At 41.6% G+C, this 25,785-nt stretch overlaps 1 protein-coding gene across 1 annotated transcript in view; it reads left to right on the forward strand.

Moving 5' to 3' along the window:
* The window catches only part of LOC144770730 (sialic acid-binding Ig-like lectin 14), a 167,602-nt gene extending 155,200 nt beyond the window's left edge, over positions 1-12,402 (forward strand). The window contains exon 9 of the mRNA XM_078655467.1: positions 11,902-12,402. Within this exon, the coding sequence (XP_078511593.1) occupies positions 11,902-12,000 (99 nt within the window). The 3' untranslated portion in view covers positions 12,001-12,402. The remainder of the gene's footprint in view (positions 1-11,901) is intronic.
* The last annotated feature ends 13,383 nt before the right edge of the window (positions 12,403-25,785 follow it).

Consider the following 25,785-nt stretch of genomic DNA (forward strand, 5'->3'; position numbering starts at 1 on the left):
AAAACCACAGTACAGAAACCGCCCTCCTCACTGCAACAGATGACATCCATACCTTACTGGACAAAGGAGAAACAGCAGCCCTCATCCTCCTTGACCTCTCAGCGGCGTTCAACACAGTCTCTCACCGCACCCTAATATGCAGACTCCCGGATGCAGGGATCCAACACAAAGCTCTCAACTGGATTCACTCCTTCCTCTCCGGCAGAACACAGCGGGTCAGACCCCCCCTTTCTTCTCGGACCTACACCTACCACCTGTGGAGTCCCCCAAGGGTCCTCCCTCAGCCCTAGGCTCTTCAACGTCTACATGGCTCAGCTCGCCCCCATCATCAGAACCTAAAGATTTCAACAGTGTGTCAATTCAGACGACACCCAACTCAACCTCTCCCTATCCAACGAACCCAACACGCCAGACACAACTTTCGAGAAGGCATGGAAGCCATCATCAAATGGATGAAAAACAGCTGCCTACAACTAAACACCAACAAAATGGAAGCACTCATCATGGACCCACAACCAGACACCTGGAATGACACCTGGTGGCCCCACGCCCTCAGAAGCCCAACAATCCCCACAGACCATGCAAGCAACCTGGGAATCATCCTGGACTCAGAGATTAAAATGGACCGACAGATCAACTCAGTCTTGTCCTCCTGCTTACACACCCTCCGCCTCCTACTTAAGACCTTCAAATGGATCCCCCTCGAACACAGAAAGACCGTCACTCACGCCCTGGTCACCAGCAGGCTCGACTACGGCAATGCGCTCTATGCTGGAATAACCTCACCCGCAAGCTAAAGAACATCCAAAACGCCGCTGCAAGACTGGTCTTCAACCTGCCTAGAGACTGCCACATCTCCCAGCACCTGCGTCCACTCCACTGGCTCCCCATTGAAGCTAGAATCACCTTCAAGATGCTAACCCACTCTCACAAGGCCCTACACGACACCGGACGAGCATACCTGAACAACTGACTCAAATTCCACGCACCTCAAAGGACCCTACGATCAGACCAGCTCTCCTACGCCGTGGTCCCCCGCACCAGAAAGACCAGATCGAGAGGCCGCTCCTTCTCCTTCTGCGCTGCCAGAGCCTGGAACAACCTTCCGCTCTACCTCAGACAGATAACATCGCTCCCCATCTTTGCAAGAAACCTCAAAACCTGGCTTTTCAACAGAACCCCTCATTGATGGACTATAATCTGCGAACCCTCCCCCATACCCCCCAGCGCCTTGAGACCCTACGGGTGAGTAGTTGCGCTTAACAAACACCTGATTTGATGTGATTTGATTTGATTTCTCAAGGGGCACAGGGTCAAGACAGATTTGCATATGGCTGGGTTCAAACTGGAATGGCACGGTGAGCAAAAAAACGATGGATTTAGGCCCTGATCTCTGTACTGGGGTGAATGTATGACACTGTTCTGCTTTCTGTCCATCAACTGTTGTTTTTGCATTTATAAGAGAGAACCAGCAGCTGAAGTGATAAAGAAAGCAGTCAGGAGAAAGAATAGGAGGATGCCAGTTGAATCATGACACAAAGCAGCCCTGTAAGCCTCTCTCATACAATCCTCTCCCACAGTAACCTTTGAATGCTACAAGGCACTGAGGGATATAGCACTTTCTGAGCAAAGCTCCCAGGCAGTGTACCTGCTGCTTGTACCCTCCTGGTAGGGTGCTTGTGACAGTAGTACCACAGGAAAAAACAGCATATTATCAAGGCTATGTTTACCATGATGTCGCATGTTTTTACAACTTAAACATGGCTAAAATGTTAGTGCTTGAGCGTCTAGCCTTTTTCTTTTGTAGAAGGAGTGGACTTTCTGGAATTTGTCAAGGCTTTCTACCCAAAATGGAAGGTCCCAGCCAGACCTATCATGCCAGAGTGGCTGTGCCAGCACTGCCTTATCAAGTGCTAAAATTGGTTGGCAACACTATGAAGCAGAGCCCTGTTCAGTTCATCCACCTCATAACGAATATGTGGACCAGTTGTCAAGCAACAGATTACATGTTCATCTCTGCATACAAGCTCATCTCAGGAAGTATGGGAAAGGCTAGCTACTGGTCGCACTGCTAATGATGTTTTCCAGGACTTTCATATATATGTAATATAGTTAAAGCCATGGCTGATGGTGAATATTTCAGACTCCTGTGTTTATCACATTACGTCAACTAATTGTGCAGTGCTTTCTCAAAAAACAAGAGGTAGTCAGCAATATACTGGTCACCTACCAAAGAATATGCACTAATTTCTGACATTCAATCAAACCTCAAAGCCAAGATCCATCAGCGCACTAATAAGCTACCTGTAAAATAGCTACCTGTAATATTCTGTGAACAGGAGGTGCCAAAATGTTGGAACTCAACTTACTACATACAGGAAGCCTATGTGAGCTGGACAAGTCTAGCAACAATTTTGTAATTCAAGGGAGAAGAGATGCAACTGCCGAAGATATGAAGGGAGATGGCAAATGGTGGCTACTTGAGTGCCTGAAACAAATAATACCTACTTTCAAGATTATGACACTGGTAGTCAGCAAGCAAGACAGTATCATGAGCAAAGCAATCCCGTGGTTGCATTTGCTACAAGATCAGTTGAAAAAGTTGGAACGAATGTTCACCAATGTAAGTAAAGAAGCAGTTTCTTTGGTGGCTGGCTTAATCATGCATCTGTACTTTAATCAAAGGCTGCAAAAAGAGATTGTATACTCCAAAGAAAATCTCTATGCCACTAAATTAATAATTAATATAAAGAAATCACTAGCCACGTTCATTCTGGTTACTGAAACCAATTTTTGGTACACTGGGGTCATTAGTAAAGTGAGTGCTCTAGAAAAAGAATAACTGCAAATTGGAAACCAGGGCAGCAGTTCTTCAGATTCCACAAAGGGTTGGCATGTAGTCTCTGCAGCAACCAGCAGACTCTCAAGCTACTCCAAAACTGACAGCAACAACTGCTTCAAGTTCACTGCCAACTGTTGCAATGGTTGGTTTCATTCAACTGGAGTCAAGATATACGAAGTGGTGTAGGCACAGCATGTGGCAGCACCAATGACAATTCAAAAGATGGCCCAACACTATCTGAATGACCCAACAGAAATGTACATGGTTCGAATTGCATAGATCTATTGATATGGGAGAGGACACAAAGTATCTTACATGTCTGGTAGCCAGTGTTTCTTCTGGGCTTGTTATTAGGGCAGGAGGCACATTTATCACAGTCAGAAGAACCGGTCTCTTGCCTCAAATGTGGAGAGGTTGGTGATGACTAAAATTAACAAACATGTCAATCCAAAGGTTTTTCGTGCTCCCTAAACAACCAAGGAAGATGAGGGCAATTGGTTTAACATCTCAAGTTTAGCCAGTAATTATCGTCCAGAAAACCTTCCCTGAATTTGAGGACAAACTCTACTTTCTAAACTAATACAACAGAAGATGCATACAGGACTGCTTTAATAAAATATACATCCTTTATATTTGCTGTCCAGTTTGCACCTCCTATTTTGAATAATAAACTGAAGTAGAGTGGATCACTCTTGACATACATAGTCAATCAAGAAGTACACATCAATTATTTTACCAGGGCTGGCTGAGCAGTGAGACCCAAGAAAGACTAATCAAACCTATGGTTCAGACTTTGAGTTTGAAATGAGCAAATGATGACAGTTTGCTGCAAGAGAAAGCACCAGTTTACTAAAAAGAAGTTAAAGAACAAGAAGATGTCTCCCAATCCTATTCGTTGTTTAAATCCCTTGAAGATATAAAAGAATGACCCATAGTGTGTATCACTTCCATGGAGAAAACAGGCACGTAGAGCCTCCGCCGAACTTGGAACAGGTACCTTGCTTGCACTAATTAATATTACCAACTAAATGATTTATGTTGTGGTGGATGGGAGGGAGGGTCTTGTAAGCTACCCTTGATGATAAAATGTTTGGTGGGATCATTTTGCATCAATTCTTGACTTTCACATAATGGGATATATAGTTTCATTTTTCTTTCATTAACTTAAGTCCATCATATCTAGGTTCTTCTGAGACAAGTAAGCCTATTTCCAAGACTAATCTAATACTCAAATTCTTTTTTTTTTGTCAACACTACAGGTTCATGTCTTTCGAGTACTATAAATCTGAAAGTATCATTGACAATTACCAGAAAAAGAACCATTGCCTATCTGCTTCAATGGGAAACACAAGGACTCAAAGAGGCCTACCTCTGTGGACTTGACAGGTGCATTGATTAGAAAAACATAGAGTCATGGCTCAAATGGCAAACTCTAAATAATTGTTTGTCTTATAGTCCGGTTGACTGGACACAGCAAAATGTTGCTATTATTAGAGTAATCAGCTGGGTACATGAAACTAGTTATCTTGAATTGATGGTACAAGGTTGTATCTCACTAACTAAGTAACGGCGACCCACTGCACCAGTCTTAGCCTTCTTGCTCTTTAAGCACCATCTTGATTATTTTAACTCTCCATATTGCGATTGTTTTTTGCACTTGACAGTCCATCTCGTTTGGAGAAAAATGAACCAAAGCTCTCCAGTTTTGCAGTTCAGCCTTGCACCCGTGTTGTACAGTGACAGAAGAATGCAGATGCACCATCAGTTTGTATATACAATAAGTTTTCTTTCCCAGGCTATAACTATTTTGTTAACGGGGTGGGTCATCCCTACTTTGATTTTACAAACCTAGATAACAAATCAATTAGATATGTTGTCATTCATAAAACTCCAAACCCTCTTCCTCAAGTTTGTGGTATAAGTTAGTTTGCGTGTTAATTTGCACCATCAACAGATCTCATACTTAGTGGGGTGGATGTGGTTAAAGCAACGCCACAGTTAAAGGAGGTAGTTACCAAAACTGGCATTTGCCTCCGTCACCCATGCTTGAAGGGGACATCATAGTCAAGAGGATTAACTATAACATTGATGTGCAAGAATAGATAGTGTGCAGTTTTTTTTTTACAATCTACACTCCTGTATTCTACTGATGTAACCTACAGAGTCTTCTCAAAACTTGAGGGGTTAAATATGCTTACTATAGCGAGTAACGCAACTCTACTTTGCTAATTGTTGTTTTATCATAGAAGTCTCAGGCACGGATTTTCCACTCATTCTGTGTTTTATTTAATCTACTTGCTGGCTGTAATGCACTAGTTCTCTCACCACCCACCACTAACATGAAGAAGGTCCTTTGCAAAACCCTTGATTAAGTTATGGATTACGTTATGCACCATTATTTGAAAATGTTCTAAGTTATTTCAAATATGTACACCCCTCCACTTTAATTAATGACATTATTGTGAACATATGTACAAGTATAAACCACCTTACATCTGTTTTTCAACAAATTTTCCCGTTTTACTCCTTTCGGGATTCCATGAAACTACGTACTGGAGTTGCGGATTTGCTTGAAACTACACCCAACCTTTGTCTTATGATGATGTACTTGAGGACTCCACTCATGTACTGGAACACCTCACCCAAAAACAGTTAGTTCTCCACTGAAGGTTCTGCAAGGAGGATTGAGAATCAGTGGTGCTCTGCTTATTCAGAATGGCTGAATCAACATCTTCTGTTCAGGATGAACATCCACAACCTATTAAGGATGGGGAGGAAGGTACACAGAAAATAAAGTAATGTCTGGAAGCACTTTACTATACCTTTAGGGGAAAAGAAGGTAACAGCAAAATATCTGCAGTGCAATCTTTGCTGCAAGCAGTTATCTAGAGGCACTGCAAAGCAGTATACAGCAGCCTTGGGAGAACTTTAATCAGCTGTAGTCATTGCAAAACCATCTGCCTGCGAAGAATTGAGTGACATGGTTATTCACTGTGCGAAATGCCACATGCTTGTTGCTGTAAAAATGTATTCTGTGGTTGCATTCTTGGATACAGTGAAGAAGCATTGCTGTTAGGTTTTTTTGTTTTTTTTGCTTCCAGTGACCAGATAATTTTTTTTTAAGACTGAAGCCACTTGCATAAAATGTTACTACCCTGTTCACTGTTCAAAAAATAAAAAAGAATAAAACAGTTACAAAGACTGTTAAAAATCCTCCTAGAAAATATCTGATGCTTTTTAGAACCACCATTTGGTCAAACAAAAAGCTAACTCTGTGTTTTTAATGTGTCGGTGTCTGTATTTGTGTGAGAGTGGGCATGTCAGTGTGTGCATCAGAGTATGCCTGGATGGGTTATTGGATGGATTAGTGTCTGGCTGTGTGTGGTAGTGTGTGCTTTGATGTATCCCCGGGTGTGTCAGTGTCTGCATTGGTGCATGCCTGAGTGTAACCGTGTGTGCATCTGTACATGCCTGGGTGTGTCAGTGTATGCACCAGTGTATTGCTGAGTGTGTTATAGGATGCATTTATCTTTGGCTGGGTGTCTCACTGTCTGCTGTGGCGTATGCCTGGGTGTGTCAGTGTCTGCATTGATGTACCCTCGGATGTGTCAGTGTATGCATTAGTGTGTGTTTAAGTATATTATTACATGAATTAGTGTTTGACTGAGTGTGTCAGTGTCTGCTTTGGTGTATGCCTGGCTGTGTCAGGGTCTGCACTCATGTATTCCAGGGCATGTCAGTGTATCCATTGGTATGTCCCTGTGTGTGTCAGTGTGTGTGCCTTGGTGTGTTATTGCATGCAATTGTGTATGCCTGTGTGTGTCAGTGTCTGCATCGGTGTATGTGTCGGTGTGTCAGTGTTTGCATCAGTGTGTGTTTGGGTGTGTTATTGGATGCATTAGTATTTGACTGGGTGTATCAGTGTCTGTATTGCTGTATCTCTGAGTATGTCAGTGCAGGCATTAGTATCTCCCTGACTGTATCAGTGTATGCGTCAGCATTTCAAAATAAACTAAGGAAAAAATCATGAAGCAGCAAGTACTGCGTTTCTTACCAAATAGCTGTGCAAAGTACTGTCAGTAGAAATATTTAATTATTTTCTTAGCTCCACATTGAACCTTCATTTCTTTCACAGTCTGAAGCCAGTTTCTTCCTCCCAGCTGTCTTTGAAAAAAAGGAAAAGTATAAAACTGTTCGACCTTAAAAAGCACAAAATTCTCCCAAGACTGGTGGCGCACTCTCTGACTACCCCTGTATTTCAACCTGCATTCTTCTGGGGTTATTTATTACTTACTGAGAAGGGCCTCCTTCATGATAGGATATCTCAACCTCTTCATAATCTCTAGGGCCAGTAGGGCGTCTCTTTCACCACCAGGAAAATGACTTCAAAGGCCAGCTCCATAATCCTCCCCAGAGATCTTCTGTACCTCTAGAGCTACTTCATATACCTGAAACAACCTGTCTGCATCACCCGCCTCCTTACACTCAGGGACCAAGGGCCATATGTAGGTAACTTGGAAATACCAATTCCTAAATACCAAATTTTACCGATTCATTATTTAGGAATCGGTATTTCATATGTAGGGAATAATTCGGTAAAAAATACTGAATCGTTAATATTCCTCATTACCGAGTCGGTAATAAGGATTCACCTACCCATTCATTCCTATGGGCTTGGAGGCATATAGGAATGACTGCGAAGAAATTCGGTATTACCGAATCGGTATTACCAATTCAGTAATCGTGGGTGGTATTTCAAGGGGGCCAGGGTGTCCAAAGGACCCCTGAAATGTGCATGTGTGCACATGTGACGCACATACATGCCTTTTTTGAAAGGAAATCGCTATTTACCACCAACTAGGAGTTGGTGGTAAATAGCTATTCCTTAAGGCTGAGGTGTACTGTTTTAAGTGCTACCTACATTGCATTTAACCACTTGGCTGCTAAGGGGTTTTCCCCTCCCGTGCTGCAGATTTCTATTTCCCATTATACATGATGAGTTGACCTTGTCATGAGCACAGATTCAGTGTGCCTTGCATGCAAGTGGTTAAGGAATCCTTAAATGCAAGGCCATAAGGAATCGGTATTTACCGATTCCTTAATACCGAATCCTCCCTACATCTCAAATGCCTAAATACCGGTCGGCAACGGTGAAATATAATGAATTTCATCCTTACCGACCAGTATTGGCCCACCTACATATGGCCCCAAGTCTCAGGGTTTATAGACTCTTTCTTGTACACTGGACACGGTCGTTTTGCTACCGCCATTGTTGCTACACTCTAACAGCTATTTGGCCTTCAGAACACCTTCTTGACAGTCTCTTCTTTGGCCAATAAGACAGTTTTCCCCTCCAAGGATCTCTCAGCCTCAGCTGTTCTCTCCTCTAAAGCCACCTGGGCCAGCTGCAGACTCAGGTCCCTCACAGCCTCTCTGTCCATGAGCTCCTCAGGGGACTGAGTTTAGGAGGATACACTACTTCCTGGATCATATCCAGTAGGGAACTCACTCTCTGTGGGGGATCCCACCTTTCCTCTGGAACTTTTGCCCAGTCATTTCTCTACTGCTTTCCCTCCTCCTCAGAGCCAGTACACTTAGGGGCCCCGATTCTAAGGTCAACTACAATCAAGGCTCTCCATTCTCAAGAGTGCTGAAGTAGTCATCTAAAAAGTATTCCTGTGGTGCAGAATGCATTCTGCGGATGGCCTCATAGGTAGTAAGAGCAGATTAGTACTCAAACATGGATATACAGGTAAGTAAATGGGTGTGTGAATGGTCATATAGGTGTGTGAGTGAGTGTGGCAGTCTCTGTCTGGCTATATGAGTGATGGGTGCATAAGTGTTTTTGTGGAAGTGTAACTAGGTCTGTAAGTGCCTGCCTGACTGTATGAGTGTGTGCAAATTACATACTATAAACACGCACACACATTTAATTTCAAACACATTCATTTATACTGGTATAATAACATTAATATTCATTCAGTTTTCTAATTCCTCTTTCTCCCTTCCTGCTCACTGTATTTTTGTTAAATTTTCTCTTCTAAGCACCCTTCTATATTCCCTTCTAGTATAGTGTCTAGTAGTTACACATTTTCTTCAGCGTACATACACTCACTAGTTGTTTTCTAAATATGTTTTTATACACAACAACTTAATTAACTTAGGTGTAAAACCTCTTTGGTGTACTCTCAGGTTTATTTCTATTTCTGATTACACCTGTTTTCATTCAGAATCTCCAATTAGAACTCCTGAAAATCTTTTCTCGCAGAAGAAAAGCAGCTAAAATGGCAACTCCTCACCATTTGCTCTTACGTATGCTGCTCTAACTAACAAAACACAGGCTTCCTTTCATATTTCTTTTTTGTTATACCACTTCTAAATGGTCAGTATTTCTTTAACCTTTTCCATGTTTCCTGCAAAGAAGTCCAATTTGGTTGTTTTTTTCACAAATCTGCGAATTGTCCGCAATGCTCAACATGGCCCCCAATGTATTTTGTGGTACATATGTGGGTTCCCACGGAATCTATGACTGCATATGTGAGTGTCTGAGTGACTCTGTCATTGGATGTGTATGTGTGTGAGTGGGTCTATGAGTGAGTGTGTGAGTGTCTCTCTGGGCCAGTGAGTGGCTGTGTGAGTGTCTGAGTGGGTCTGTGTGTGGGTGTGTGTGCATATATATATATATTTGTTTTTAATACACAGTGAAATCTGCGGATCCATCACAGAGTTACATGGGGCCACACTCTGAGCTCCCATGTAACTCTCTATGTTTTAGGCAACTTCTTATCCAACATAACTGCTTTTGCTACCGCTGTTACAGAAATATGGGGCCAGGGAACATCAACCCTGATCCCTTCCTCTTCTTTACACACTACTTTTCAGCCCCAGTGACCATTTCCATACAAACAAAATGGCGACCACAACTTTTCTCTCAGGTTGTAGCCAGCTACTCAAGTCCTTGCTGTGGATCACAGCATCTCACTCAGCCACACAGCTACGCACACATCTGCTTACACACACATACAGCCACTTAAACCCCTAAACACACAAGGATGCAGTCACACAGGCACTCACATAATATATATTAGAGGTAGTGTCACTCAGAAGTAGTGCACCTAGTATACTAAATTTTCTTTTGTATTAGGTTACTATATATGTTTAACACCCATAAACTCTTAAAAACACTTACACTTACTTAATGATGTCATCAGTGATGTTATTTTAGATGTCGTCAGTGATGTCACTGCTCATGTCACTGCTCATGTCACAAGTGATGCAATATGTGAGGTCATAAGCAGTGCATTTCTGGGGCGTAAGTTATAGTTAACTCAGGTAACTATAACTGCTGAATTTCACTGGTTTTGTACATGTGAAATCTGAGCCTAACTATAGCGTCCCTTCAACCTTTTGTTTTTCAGTAAATATATATATATATATATATATATATATATATATATATATATATATATAAACATATATATATTTATATATAAAATGTATGTCTGCATATATATTGTGCTTGTGTGTGAGTATGTCTTTATGCATTTAATCATACGTAGCATAAAAAAACACAAATAAATATATATACAGTTATATATATACACATATATATATATATATATCAATCAATCAATCATTTGTAAGGCGCACTACATGCCTGCGAGGGTCTCAAGGCGCTGGCGAGGGGGGGCGCTACTGATCGAACAGCCAGGTCTTGAGTATCCTCCTGAAGGTTAGCAGGTCTTGGGTCTGTCGTAGGCTCAGTGGGATGCTGTTCCATGTCTTGGCGGAGAGGTGGGAGAAGGATCTCCCACCGGTGGTTGTTCTTCGGATGCGTGGGATGGTGGCGAGTGAGAGGTCGGTGGAGCGTAGCTTGCGGTTGGGGATGTAGAAGGAGAGCCGTCTGCTGAGGTAGGCTGGGCCGATCTTGTGGAGTGCTTTGTGTGCGTAGAGGAGCTTGAAGGAAATCCTCTTGTTGACGGGGAGCCAGGGCAGGTTTCTCAAGTGGGGGGTGATGTGGCCATGTCGTGGTACATCTAGGATGAGTCGTGCCGAGGCGTTTTTGTTTCGTTGTAGTCGTTTGATGAGCTTGGTCGGGGGTCCCGCGTAGAGGGCGTTTCCGTAGTCGAGTATGCTGCTGACGAGGGCCTGGGTGACTGTCTTTCTTGTATCTGTTGGGATCCATCTGCAGATCTTACGGAGCATGCGGAGGGTGTTGAAGCAGGAGGAGGAGACGGCGTTGACTTGCTTGGTTATTGAGAGCGTTGACTCGAGGATGATTCCCAGGTTGCGTGCGTGGTCGGTGGGTGTTGGGGCTGCCCCCAGTGCCGTCGGCCACCAGGAGTTGTTCCAGGCTGAAGGGTTGAAGCCGAGAATGAGGACCTCCGTCTTGTCCGAGTTCAGCTTCAGATAGCTGATCTTCATCTATATAGTTATTTAAAACACACATCTTAAACCATATACTCTCTCCAATAAAGGAATGCAGACCAGTGAATATAATGTGTATGAACAACTGCAGGACACATAAAAGCTCATAAAAAATGTTTCATATTTATACCAATGTAGGGGCATATTATCAAGAAACGCGTTAACATTATTGCCACTTTAGCGGCAGAAAACTGCTGCTAAAGCAGCGATAATGGGCTTGATAGTATGCGCTTGTGAATTCCCATAGAAGCCCATGTTCACACCAGAACATGGGCTTCTATGGGAATTCTCTACGGCATATTATCAAGCCCATTATTGCCCTTTTAGCAGCAGTTTTCTGCCGCTAAAGCGGGATAATATTAACGCTGTGCTTAATAATAGGCCCTGTGGTGCTATGTGTGATATTATAAATCCAATTCCAAATCTTTATTTCGATCACATGATCATAAAAAAATGATTATAAATCAATATGTGTCACATGCAAGTTAAATGGATTTTATGGTCTGTTTGGCTCATCATAATAATGTCCTTCTGCCTAATATGACCTTCTATCCTCATGAATGTTAAACTTATAAGGTGTCTTTGCTGACAGCGCATGTTTGTTGATTTCTCTTCTGTTTATTTTTATTTAGTTGACGATAAGCTCTAGGATCCAAGAAGTAAAGCATCCAGATGGACTGTACGAGACGTACTCTCAGAATTGTGATGAAAGCATCTACCAGAATTGCTGAGTTCCTGGAAATTGCATTTTTTTGCTGAAAAACAATGTGGTGGGATGAGGGAACACAAGGGCTGAGGAGATATCCCTTAGTTGCTTTGGTCTTTGGCACAGGTGCCCATGGCACTTTTACTTCTAGGCATTCTAGTGAAACAACTTTGGGATAAGGTACTAGAGAGTTTATCTTCTGGTCTATAGGTGAATTTCTCCATATCCACAGTTCCATGTTAGGTGGCATGTGCTAGTTTTCGATTGTGTTTTGTACAGTAGTCAATACAAAGAAGGAGCTCCAGGGTATCTAGTATCCATCAGACAGACGTGCCACCGTCAAAATTAAGGAAGGGCCACAGTTGAATTGAGAAGCGAGGACCTTTTAAAAAAAAACAACAATCTATGTAATATAATCTTGAACCTACACTTTGCGTCAATTTAAGAATTTTGGGTAATTCAAGAAACCCTATTGGACTATGCTCTTAAATCTACATAGGATAGATATACATGAGAATTCCAAGTCGTTTATGTGGACTCTTCTGCAGTATATGACAGAAATGTCCAAAACAAAAATGTTGTCTTAGTATTTTATCATCTCTACAGGGGAAATATTTTGCCCTTGACACTATGATGGAAAGCAATTTACCCCTACCTGTTGCTGAAGTATTTTTCTGAGAGATTCCAGGGTGGAATCAAAGGCGGTCTTCCACTATACTAACATTTTATTTACAGCCTTCACTTGAATTGACACAAAATTGACTAACATATATTATATATATATACGTATATCTATATATATATCAGTCTTAACTTAGAGGCAATGTTTCAGATATTTATGCAGCAGGTTAATTTAGTAACTTTTGTGGTTCACCCTGACCAGGATTGTGGTTGCTGCCTGAGTGAGGCTTACACCCCCCTCAGCTAGTGACCTAATTTCATGTTTCTAAAATCCAAGAACAGGTTGCCTTCACTTAAGTCTCTTTTTTTCTTAATCTTAATATTTTTTTCTTTTGTTAAATCTGGCTTTGGTTGTTTTTCCAAAGAAAACAATATACTTTATGTCCCTAATTCTCTTCTCTGTGCCTGTCATCATAATCTGTCTTCTGTTTTAATTTTCTTAGATCTTTTTGCTGTTCTTGACACTCTGGATTAGTCTATTCATATTTCTTCTATTCTACCTGGGTATCTGCGTCACACTTAGGGGATTATTAACAGATTCCTTGTACCACAAGTGCATTTAATTTATTATGAGAAAATTGACGTACCGGCGGCGCAAGGGGCTGGTAAATAGACCTCTTGGTTCTCTGTGTATTTTTCTGGTTGCTTTGTTTCTACTTCTTTGAAAGGCATACTTTTTGCATCTTTGCTTGTGCAGAGTGGGTTTCCTCAAGACTCTTTTCTGCATCCCTAAGTGTTTTGTTTTATATACATTCCTCTCTTCATATCTTATCATTTGGTTTTAATTGTCATTTATGTGATGTTGACTCTGAAATCTTTTCCGCCTTTTCTTCCTACTGCCTTTCTTTCCGCAATTAAATTAAGGATGACTTGCTTAAACAAGCAGAGATTCTTTTCTTTCCTATCAATTCTTCTATGCTTGTTTTCTACTTAATCCTTTGTCTTTTAACTTGACTCTCTCTTTTTCTACTCATAATCTTTCCTTTTTTATTTGACTCTTGTGAAGTTTAGCTCTATACTATTTGTAAAATTAAATCTTAATGGCTTTCTCTTGCTTCTCTAACAAAACCTAGATATATCACGCAATAATTATTATCCATCACTGCATGTTGGACTTTAAAAAGAGATTAAATTGACCTACTGCAGGATATTCAAAACACCTCTATCTTTTTTCTCTTTTCTCTTCCCACAAACTCACATATCTCCTCCTTACGCTCAACTTAGTTGGTTACCTTTTTACACACAATGTAAATTTCACTTGTTTGTGTTATTTTTACATGGCTCCACCTAATCTCTGTTCAAGGGTTAATTTGTAAAATAAAAAAGCACTGGGGCTCTCTATAGAAGGCATCACCAACAGGAGAAATGTGCTGGTGCAAACTGCCTACTGACTAGAGCCCTGGCACTTATTAACCTGGAGAGGACTAGGCCTAATGGGTGGAGCTGCCGATTTTGTAGCTGGAGAACCCGGTTTGAGTCTCAGAATGGCTCAACATCCTGTGAGTCTGGGAAAAATGATGTGCCTGTTAAATACGTGTGTCCTTAACTAGTGGTATAAGCACTGGTGCAGAGGATTAGGTGCAGGTGCTGAGCACCGGAAAGCACCGGCTCATATTAATTACTGTCTCTGTCCTCTTGTCTCCTTACATACTTCATGTTGTATACTGTTTTCTACTTCAGTTTCTTCTTATTGTTCAACATCACTGTTGTGCATCATTCCATTTTCGTTCATTTGCTCAATTAGCTTCTTCCTAAAGAAATGTTCTCCCAGTTCTCTTAACATCTGCCTCATCGCTTACCTATTTTAAACTGTTAACGGATAGCCTTGTGACATCATGCAATTAGATTACTTTTTTTCAATTATTTTGTGTGTACTGCTCAATCTAACTTTCATTACATTCCAAAAGACCTTTTGTTAAAAGTCTTGCAAGTTTGTAAACGGCAGGGTTTGTGACTGCAAAATGGCTTTGTACATCATGCCTTAAGTTCCTATATAAATATTCACACATTTAACTTTAGGGAAGATAGACCATTTCCAATTTAACCCCTTGCACGTGCGTGACGGCCGAGAGCGTCACGATGGGCGTGTGCGGAGGACGGCTCCCGGCCGTCGGAACCCCACTCACTCTCTACTTCCCCAGCACCGCGGCGGAATTTGTGCCGAGGTCAAGATGTTAAATTAATTCGCTTGATTTTCTCTTGGATTTGTTGTCAGCTACGCCTTTTATCAAACAAGAAGCATATTGTTCCCCAATACCATATCCTGCTCAGTTACTCAACTCCTCTTTGGCCTTTACCTCCAGAAGCATAACTCAGAGATCAATAATTTATCCCGCTCATTGTGTTAGATGAAGTGCAGGCTTTTTCTAAAACAAATTATGAGGCATTGTCAATCATGTTTGTTTATCTAGTACATACCATACGGATATTTTGTAAAACCTGACTTCTTGTTATAATAACTTTATTTCGGTAACACTGCCATAAACTTATACAATCATTTATAAGAGTATATATATTAAAATTATACATTAAAAAATTGAGAGAAAATCATTAAAATCATTAATACATTAAAATGTAATACTTTGATCCATTCTTGACCATCATTAGAATAAAATGAAAATTGATTCAAAAAGCTCTATTATGATTTGTCGCATATACAATACATTCAACATTGACCCTGGCTTCATATAGCTTTTCTTCTGATATTCCAAATTTTGCCTGAGAAATTTGGCGACAGTACATGCATACAATGGGCGAGCATCAGATCTTAAAAATATAAGAGCAACATGGTATGTGTGCCCAGTTGTTTACATGGTGGCTTGATCCATGCCTGGTGAAGTTCTGCATATACTGGGCAACCCAAAAAGACATGTCCAGTTGTTTGATCAGCATTGTTACAGGCTGGGCACAGAGTAGACTCATTAGGTGACCATTGGCAGGTAAAGGATCTCAAGGGGAGTGTACCCACTATGAAGTGGAAATACAATTTCTTGTTTATTAGGATAGATATAATATCCCAATGGAATTCACCTACACCAGTGCATTTGAATTCAAACAACTGCCCTGTGAAACCTAGCTCACAGCAGCCGTGTGGGCTTTGATCTGCGACACCAGTGTGTCGCAGATCAAAGTGTGGCTCAATGGTTAGAGCGGCAGACCCTGATGCAGAGGTCTGGCCCGGGACCAGCGTTCAATTCCCGCCTCGGCGGGTCTTGGGCTCAATTTCCCCAGACCTGATAATTCTTGCCTCGGTGCCTATTCTAATCATGGGTCCCACTCTGCAACTCTGGGCAATAGCTTGCTTAATCTCCACAATGGCCCAACAGCGCTGGGATGCCTGGCTTCACCTTGGGGGTGCCCAGGAGTGGACATTTCACAGGGAAAAGCCAGGAAGGGTTCCACAGCGGTATGAGTACAGCGCCAGGACGCCCCGTTGCTGGGGCAGCAGTGCGCTTTACAAGTACAAGTACAAATTCATTTACCAAACGCAGTATTGCTTTTTCTGCAGCTGTTTTGATGGCATTGTATGACAAGATGCAGACACCCAACATTCCCTCAAACCCAGCAAAGAAAACAGCTTCCTAATGTATGTCAATCAGCCAACCGATGTTATTAAACCTGTCTACCTGCATAACTTCCTGCAGGGCAATGGCATAGTGCCTAAGTTCCAGAGTGGACCATATTCTCCTCCAGAATAATAGAGGATGCAGTCTTGCCTTTTCAGCAATAGCTCTCCTCCCCAGGTCAAGCAGCAAAGGATATGAAGGAGTACTAGGCGGAATGTGGGCAAGATTTCTCATGAGCTTTATTACTGGGAGTGTTAGCCCAGAGCAGTAAGGAAACCCCCAAAGTACTGAGCCATAAAGGGCAGATCCAACAGCTTTTGCCTCATATATCTTAAGTGATACAAAAGGTGATGATGGACAGAGTGTTTGAGCAAATCAAACACTCACCCCAGTCAACTGATCTGCGTTTAAGCCATCACCATTCTTTAGCTCACTCCGCCATCCCAGTTCAGACATGGCCATATGCAAATCAGTCTGACGCTGTGCCTCATGGGAACAGTCCAGCCGGAACTGCCAAGCCATGTCTTCCCTGGACCGGAAACAAGCATCCTGGAACCAGTTTCGGGTTCATAACCCTCATCAGCCAGGCTATCTTGAATCAAGTGGCAAAGTGAGCAAGGGACTCACGTCTGAGCATACCCTGCCAACTTAGGGCAAACAAAGGGGATTATGGACGGAGCGTTTAAGCAAATCAAACACTCACCCCCAGTCAACTGATCTGGGTTTAATCCATCACCATTCTTTAGCTCACTCCGCCGCCCCAGTTCAGACATGGGTCTTAAGAGCTGGGGCTATCAGTTCATTGAAAGACACCCAATGCTGATTGGAAATTACGCCAGTGATCTGCCTGTTTCAGGATCCTGTTGTCCACATTTTTGTTCAGGACATAGTTACATAGTTGCAAATTTATTAATTCCCAAGTAGTTGAAACAATCCACCCTCTCTGATGTTCTGCCCCTTAAAGCTAAATTCTCTTTAAAAGATTTTTGCTTATTGAATGGCATAACCTTGGACTTTCCCACATTAATTTCCAGGCCTCAAGCGGGTCAAAACTCCTCAAAGGAGAGTAGCAGATGCTGACGTCTGTTAGGGGTTTTGGAATTTAATAGGGTGTCATCCGCAGACAGCAGTATGTTTTTGTTTTAGTTTTAGCCAATGTGGGGTAGGCAGTAGAATTTTGGAGTGGGATGTGGACAATATCATTGATATATAAAGAAAACAACATGGGTTCCAGTACACAACCATACCTGACCATTTTGTTTATAGGTATGATATCAGTAGGCTGGCCCGACTCCCCCATCAAATTCTTGCTTAATTGCACTCATGAAAGCAAACAACTAGGGCAAGAATTTCAAGAGGCATACCCATATCACAGAGATCCTGCCAGCCAAAGCTTGCAATTTTGGATTAGCTCAAACGCTGATTTGAGATCGACAAAGGCAATGTATAAGCTCCCCCTGCTGATAACTGCAGTCTTCCAAAAATTAGAAAAATCGGAACACCTGATCATTCATGCTGGTTTGGTTTTATCAGTAATACAATCTTGAATTTTGTTTAGCAAAAGGTGCTAAAACTTGTTTGAACACAATCAATCAAACTGATTGGTTGATAATTTGCTGATGCTCCTCTGTCTTCTTTTTTTAAATGGGTATAACTTCTGCTCCCTTCCATGAATTCCAAGATGAGAGCTTTGTTTGTAATGGAATTTGCTAAAGTACTTATATACTTGGTCCAATTGCAATTATCATGGTTTAATACATCTGCTGGGATGCCTTCAGGTCCTGTGGCTCTATCCCTGGTAATGGCATCCAGAGAGATAGTAATATGCCTGAATTGAAAATCAGAGTTGAGGGCCCAGGAGAATCAATTTCAAAAGTCTCCCCCCTCAGTTAGATTTGACGTGCCTAGAGAATACTATTCAGTGATGTGCTCAACCCAGTCTGTTGAGCATGTTTAGGGGCATATTTACAAGCCCCTATCGCCACACAAAAGTCATTTTTAGTGACGTTCTTGTGGCGTTATAGGCTTTGCCTTATTTACAAGGCAGGGTGAAGCCACTTAACATGGCTTAACGCTGCCTTTTCAATAAGGCCCCTTTTCAAACTATACTTATCGTGAAAGTGGCGGGCAATTAGTGTTATGGTGGGCGTCCCACCACAACGCCCATTCATTTTGATGCTGCCCATATTTACAAGGGAAGCGTAAATATGGGGTAGCGCCAAAATTAAGACCAAGGAAAACCTGGTCTTAAACAGGTGCAACGAGGAGAAATGTTTAATTGTGTACTGCATTGTGCAGCATACATAGAAACAGCAAAAGGCCATTGATGTATGCAGTGTATGACACTTCCATCTCTATATTTTTAAGATTTACATTGTAATTTGAAAGACATACTATATGTTACTCTTTGTTTAAACTTTTGTTTTTTTAAATCTTAAAGAAGTGCCATACTTGAAGATTAAATATGTGCCGATCGTTGAACATTAATTAAATTACTAATCACAAACTGACACAGGAAGAATTGAATTGAGATGACTTATTGGAATTACAAGTCAATAATTGATAGAATTTCTTTGGCTGTTTTCAGTTAATATCTACTAATGGGGTTCCAGCAGCACTATGGACCTGATCAGTGTTTAGGAGGACACCATCCCCTTTCAACAGTCAATATGTTTTCACATTTTTAAGTAAATGGCTCTGAGCTTGTTTTTGTTCTTCATACCAACACCTTTTCAGAAAAATTCTATACTTAGTGCCAAACAGGTTGTTCAGAATTATACTTCAAGCCCCATATTCATCCTTTTTTAAATCTGTTCAGCCACCAGATTGGGTCCAGAACACCTTTGTAATATCCCTATATGGCTTCAATGGTGTTATCAGCCTCCATTGCAACTCCATCATATAGGTGTCAACCTTGCCAGTCTGACTCCCTTAGCACCATGTCTTTCTCCGTCTCCTGTGCTGATGGCTTCAGGCTCCAGGGATATTGGTACAAGATATGTTGGCCCCAGATTCCAATATTTCTTCAGCAAGAGTTTTCCCCTTGCCATGCTATACAATCATTAAAGTGCAACCCTATGTTGATTATGACTCCCCTGTGCCACCACTTCCTTTATGTCAGAATTTAAAGAGGGTGGACACCATTGTCATCTCTACTTTTGAGGATATTCAAATGCCTTACCCAGTTCTGCATATCAAGATGATGATGAGAAGACGGATAGTATGCTCCACCTCAATGTACTGACACTTGTCAATATGTGAATTTACAGAATGGAACATTGTCCTATTTGGCACTTGACTCACCACATGGCCCCATTACTGAAGGGGTGATTCTTTTTCTATAGTCATGAGAGGAGCTACAGATGTTTGGTAGATACCTCTTCTGCCTGGATCTAACCAACTCTATAAAATACTTCAGGTTAGGCCTTTAAAGCGCTGACCCCTTTTCCCTTTCAACAAGACTCAGGGTCACCCTATTTCTAAGGTCAGGCCCATGCCCTTTTCAGTTCCTGCTGTTAGACATACCATTACTAGACCTCTACTTGTCTCAAAGCATTACTGCAATGGACAACAAAGTCCTCTCTTAAGATAGCTTGGTGCTGCACTCTTTAAATTATTCTTATCTTTTGACTCACTATTGTTACAGTTTTTTTGAGATAGCATAGGATGTTTTTTGGTGTTCACAAAATACAAAGTACCTTAGTGTGTCTTTTTACATACACATTTCAAGATGGTGAGTTTGAAGTCACACAGATTTTGTACTTTTGCCTGGACTGTACAGGCTCAGATGCCTGTGCTTTGGGAATCTGTGTCATCATCTGCAGGTACACCGTAATGCACTAACCTAGTTTTTCTTGAGAGGTTCAGTCTTCATTGGTAGACATGCCATTTGAAGAGTCCTTGCTCTTTGGTGAAAAACTCAGCTCTACATTGGAGAGATTCAAATATAGTTCAGTGACTCTGTGCTACATTCAATGTAATGCTAACCTGTTGACAGAGATTCAGTTGATCTTACTAAATGTAACAGATATTTCATGTGTTTCAGCAACTGACTGTACCATTAGCATTATATATGTACCCTTTGAAGACTTCTTTAAGCTGCACTATGTCTGTAGGGTAATGTGTCATATCTAAAACTCAATAAAGAATGTTTGACAAAACAAAATTGACTAAAGGTATAGTTTATTAAAAAGTCTCACCAAGCAATGGTATCAAACTGTCTTCCCGCCCTCCACATATTTAATGAAAGGCATTCCTTCCTCCCAAGGAAGAAGCATACAATTGTATATGCTGTTGTGGGCTGAATAAACTTCACTGCTGCACCTGGGACTCCTGGCCTGTACAGAAAGTGTAGACAATTGTGTGTCTGCATTAGAAGTTTAATGAAGTCTAGGAGGTTTACCAAATACTTCACTTGCTACCTGCTATACCTGCTAGACAATTTACACAGTTTGAATGACTTTAAATTCCTATCTACACTCCTTATGTCACTTTAAGAGTTTCTATATTTTCCTTCCTGGGACTCAGCCAACAAATAAAGGGGCCTACTCACATCAGCAGACACCTCTTGAACCCTATTTTCACAGCCTTTGACAACATCTGAGTTGATGATCCCACACCAGTCTCCGGGATAGAGCATGCCCTCATCAAGTCCAACACCCATGCACGTCCACCAGACCAGCCTGCCAAAACTGGAGCAGCATCACTGACAAGGATTGAAACATCGCTTTCAACTCCTACCGTCACAAGCACAGCAAAGCATCCACTAATCCATAAAGAATTTCAACCATTGAATCACCTCTTGCGCAGACTCTTACCCCCCACCCCCCCAGCCCCCCAAACACAGCACTGCAACAAGATTTAGACCCTAGGCCAGTTGATACATGGAGGAACTCAGACTGATGAAATGCTACTACAAACAACTCAAGCGCAAATGGAGAATCAGCTTCCCCTGTGCAGAATGGGGCACATTCAAATCCATTGTGAGATGCAACCACCAAATGATACAGAGCACCTCCTGGGTGATAGTCCGCTCTACAAGTCACAACATAACATTCATACTGGGCCTAGTAAATTAGTTCACTAGCTAGCAGGAGGATCAAAGACCTCCCCACACAAAAGAGCATTACCAGTCTTTGACTCAATTCCTGGTATAGAAAGGGTGGGTAAGAAATTTGCATCTCCAAATTTGCCCCTCACACTTCACTTGCGCTTATCAAGCACGCACAAACCCACAGAAAAAAAAGAGGAAGGCCAGACCTCTGGAGGCAAAACACATGAGAGGCTCTGATTTGATATTTTGGTTGGAAAGGATTAGGCAGTTGTGTCAGATGGGAATGAAGCTGAGGCTCCTATGGAAGTTCGTTTGATAGATGTCCTGGAATGCAGTGCAAGAGGACTGAGCATGGATGGAGTGATGATGTGCCATGCTAGGATTGGCAGGAGATGACTGTGCATTAGGATTTGTACCTTCCTCCCAAAAATCATGGCACATTTGAGAGTCTTTAGAGAAGAGACTAGACCTGGAAGCGACAACAGCGAAAGAGTGCCCAGTTGATAGGAAAAGACATCTAATGCGACTGCAAGGATGGGCTGAAGTACTCCAACTCTAGCTGGCCCTCAGGACTTGGTCGTTTTTGTCCAAGGCCATTGGCACGGTATCCATATGATTCCTGATTGAAATATTAGCAGAATGAACTTACTGAGATTACCTGGAGGGCCTTACTCTTGAATCCACTGACAGAGAGAAAACCAACAACCAGCCATGAACAGGGAAGTGCAGTATGGAAGGTTTTCAGCTCACCTGTGTTTGAGGCTATGGAAGATGCCTCCAAAGCAGGAGGGAACATCAAAACCCCAGACAGAGAACAGGTCTGGTAAAGATGGCAACGAAGATCAAACCCATAACTAAAGTCCCCTTTAGAGGCCATGAAGCCTGCATAAATGCTCCCCAAAAGTGGCCCTAATCCTTTCTCGGTGCTACTATGATGCCCCGCCCCACCCCAAACTTGTTTTCTATGTTATTAAAGCCTGCTGAAGCTTGTGTTTTTACCTGGGATCCGAGGACCTCTATTAAATCTGCACCGTAAAAATAGAAATGCCACACTGGGATACACTGTATTCAGTTTAATGCTTTATTCACAATATTGACGTTTAACAATGCTATGTTTGACACTATAAAGGATGGCATTGAATATTGGCTCTATCTCAATTGACTTCAATGGTGGGTTATTACATGTTCTGTATATTGGTACTACCCCCACTGATTTAAGTAGTGTTTCAGTGGGTGTTATAACATGTTTTCTGCTTATAAAATTGTGGTGGCCCCGAGAAAGCTAGTAGGTCGGCATTTTTGCTAATGACACCCCTTTATTATCGTGATACTGCATCTTGTATAAGTGGTGGTATTTTGGGGATAGGTTTCACAGTCCACTAGTGTTATAAGGTGTCATGAGGGTGCCGGCAAAGGTACTTCCATCTACCTTATTGTATATGTTTGTAATTAATGCATGGTATTTAGTGATTAGTGTGTAATAAAAGTTCATTTATTTTTTATCAGAAAACTAAGGCGCATGCACCCTTGCTGCTAGAAGATGACTGGAGCTCAAGTTTTCTTTGACTATTGCTACTTTAAAATGTGCACACCAAATCAATGTACACTTATTTCTTTTCTATAAAATAGGAACATGTCTTGAATTTGTTTTCCCCAGCCATGCCTGTTAGGATGCTGCATCTTTATTTAGCTAACAAATGTTACAATTTAAGGACAAAGTCTGCAGCCTGCTTTGGCTAAAGTAGTTTTTTTCTTTGTCAGTTTACGTGAAGCTTTTTTTTCAGCATGATACATACAGGAAGAATGATGTGCAAAGAAATGCATGAATGCATATATTTTAAAGTTGTTGTTCTACTTCTGGTGGAAAACTTACACAAATTATTAATTATTACACAGAAAATTGGATGTATGACATTACAACGCATGCTTTTACCACGTATGCCTTAACAACGCAGTTTTTACAACGCATGCCATTACAACGCATAGCGCTTTGGGGTGCTGGACAGTGAATAGTTTAATTTACTATTCCAACTCCAGTCCCCGTGGATAGTAGGGAAGGTGTTGGATAGTAAATTAAATCTATTCCCTATCCTAGAGCGCCCCCCAGTGCAATGCGTTGTAATGGTTTGCGTTGTAAAAGTTGCGATGTAAAAGCACTATGGGGTAAAAGTTGCGTTGTAAAGGATGTTTCCCCACAAAATTATAGTATAGTTGTATTTTGTTGATACAACAAAACAATATAAGGGGACCTATATTTACTGTCAGTCATTTGGCTTGTTTGCTCATTTGACTTTTTTTCCAGGTACACTTGACATGTGCACAGCTTATGGACTCTCTGGACACCTATTATCCAGTCCTGCCTCAGTGCTTAATTTGAGCCTATGGTTTCTGGTGCTGGGCACCGGCACTCAATCGTCAACACTGGCCCTTTTCAGGCGCACCAGTTAATGACACATTCATTTATGGGGAGATTTAGTAATTTGCCCAGAATCTCAAGATGTTGAGCCAACCCCGAGACTCAAATCTTGTTCTCTAGCTTTGAAGTCAGCAGCTATGGCCATTACCCTACATCCTCTCCCCACTTTCATGGTTAGTAGTTGGTTCTGTTTTAGCTGGCACTAAAAGGAGAAATGGGCTGGTGCAGACTTCCTCCTGACAACTCCCCTGGCACTCAATTTTGTTTGCCTGTGTGCAGTGCAGAATCCTCTGTACTAAGCAAAATGATCTGGATATTTAATTATGCACTTTTTAATTAGCTTGTTTATTGTTTCCCCCAGGCAGTTGATATGCTGTGGGCACACATTTGTCCTTATGAAGTGAATTGTTTTCATTAGTTTCATTAATGCAGTAATGACAATTATATTTACTGAATATTAAAAAGAGCAAGTGAGAGCCTGTTATGGAATTCTTCCTGACAAGAGTTTCTGAATCCACTCTGCCTCCCACTGATTCAGCGGCTCAACCTTTTTCAATAGAATGAAAGTGATAAAACTCTGACTAAAAACGTTGGGTCTCCCTCCTCTACAAAACCCATGGCCTCTCTCAGCCCTATCATCTTCTATTTCAACCCATACAGGCCAACAGGGTATGGAGGGTACCATCTGATGTAGTTCCACTGGAGCCACAACAGCACGGTAGAGCCAGTGGTTCTTTCAATGATTTCAGCACCAGCAACATGGCTTGGTCAGCATGTGTACACTTAATAATAGAGGAGGGAAGGTGATAACCCTAGGCTTAAGAGCAAGCTATTTGGTATACACATGTTCCAGGATCCCAGCTCTGGTCCCATTTTGTTCCCTGTCTTCCAGCTCTAGCCCATGTCACACCCTCCCACTTCTGCCTCTGGTTGTAACACTTCCACAGAGACATCTCTGGTGATTGCATTCAATGCTGTCTTCGGAATGGCAGATGAAGGCCACTGAAATGGATCCACAATGAGAGGTAAGTTCAGATCTTTTTGGAACACATAGGAGAAAGCAATCGGACTGCTGGGGCAATTCAATGATCAATAATCTACACACACATCACATCATTACATTACGTGTCTTAGGAGACCACAGGACCCAAACATCTCCCCTGTTTACCTATTAGAATTAAAAATACACCAACTGCAAATTACCAAACAACAAACAATGGAATGAACTATCTAAATACAACAGGGCCCAATCTCCCTTTCCCTCAATGAAAGAAAAAAAACAATGACAAAAAAAGTAAAAGGCCTCCTTCCATTTGTTGATATTAAAGGCTTCCCCAAATTTGAAGGCACTTCCAGATGCTTAATGTTAGCATTACACATTGACATACGAATAAAAATTTTTTATTGCACCACAATTAAACGTCCAAAATCATGACCATTAGTCTTTTCACTATTTTCACTCTCTTGGGATGAGAACATTTTGAACACTCCTTGGGAACTATCCCAGGTAGTGTGATCCTCCCACCTTGACATTGGTGTATTTTCATTCTGACTCTTGCGATTTCTCCCCCCACCAAACGTTTTTCCTTCGTAATCCAACATTTCCTATTCATGGATGAGACAACTTGGTAGTGGAACACAATATCTCAGAAGAACAAATGGTGAAACTCAATTAATATAATTAGGTATATTTCCAGTTGCCCTAACAGTTTTTCTGAATCTTGACCCCGAACCAAACCATTAGCTATGCATATTTGCTCATTGTCCTGTGTTAGATCCGACAACCCCAAACATTTTGCCTCCCGTTTGCAGAAAATTATTTTTGCTTGCCTTAGGAGTGGGTGCACTTTACCAATAATAACCAGTGCTAAAATGTTCGTGCTCTCTCCTTTAAACATGTTAAAACTGGCATACACGCATCATTTAATTTTAATTTACTTATAAGTTCTTCGTAAAGTGGTGCTACATGTACCCAGGCCCTGTAAATCAACTTCGCCTAGAGGCCTGCAGCACTTATTGAGCAACCCAAATACATAGCCCTTAAAACATGTCTCCGACCTGCCATTATAGCCTGTGTGCAGTTTTAAACTGCCG

Source organism: Lissotriton helveticus, chromosome 7, assembly GCF_964261635.1.
Source record: "Lissotriton helveticus chromosome 7, aLisHel1.1, whole genome shotgun sequence".
NCBI classification, from domain to species: domain Eukaryota; kingdom Metazoa; phylum Chordata; class Amphibia; order Caudata; family Salamandridae; genus Lissotriton; species Lissotriton helveticus.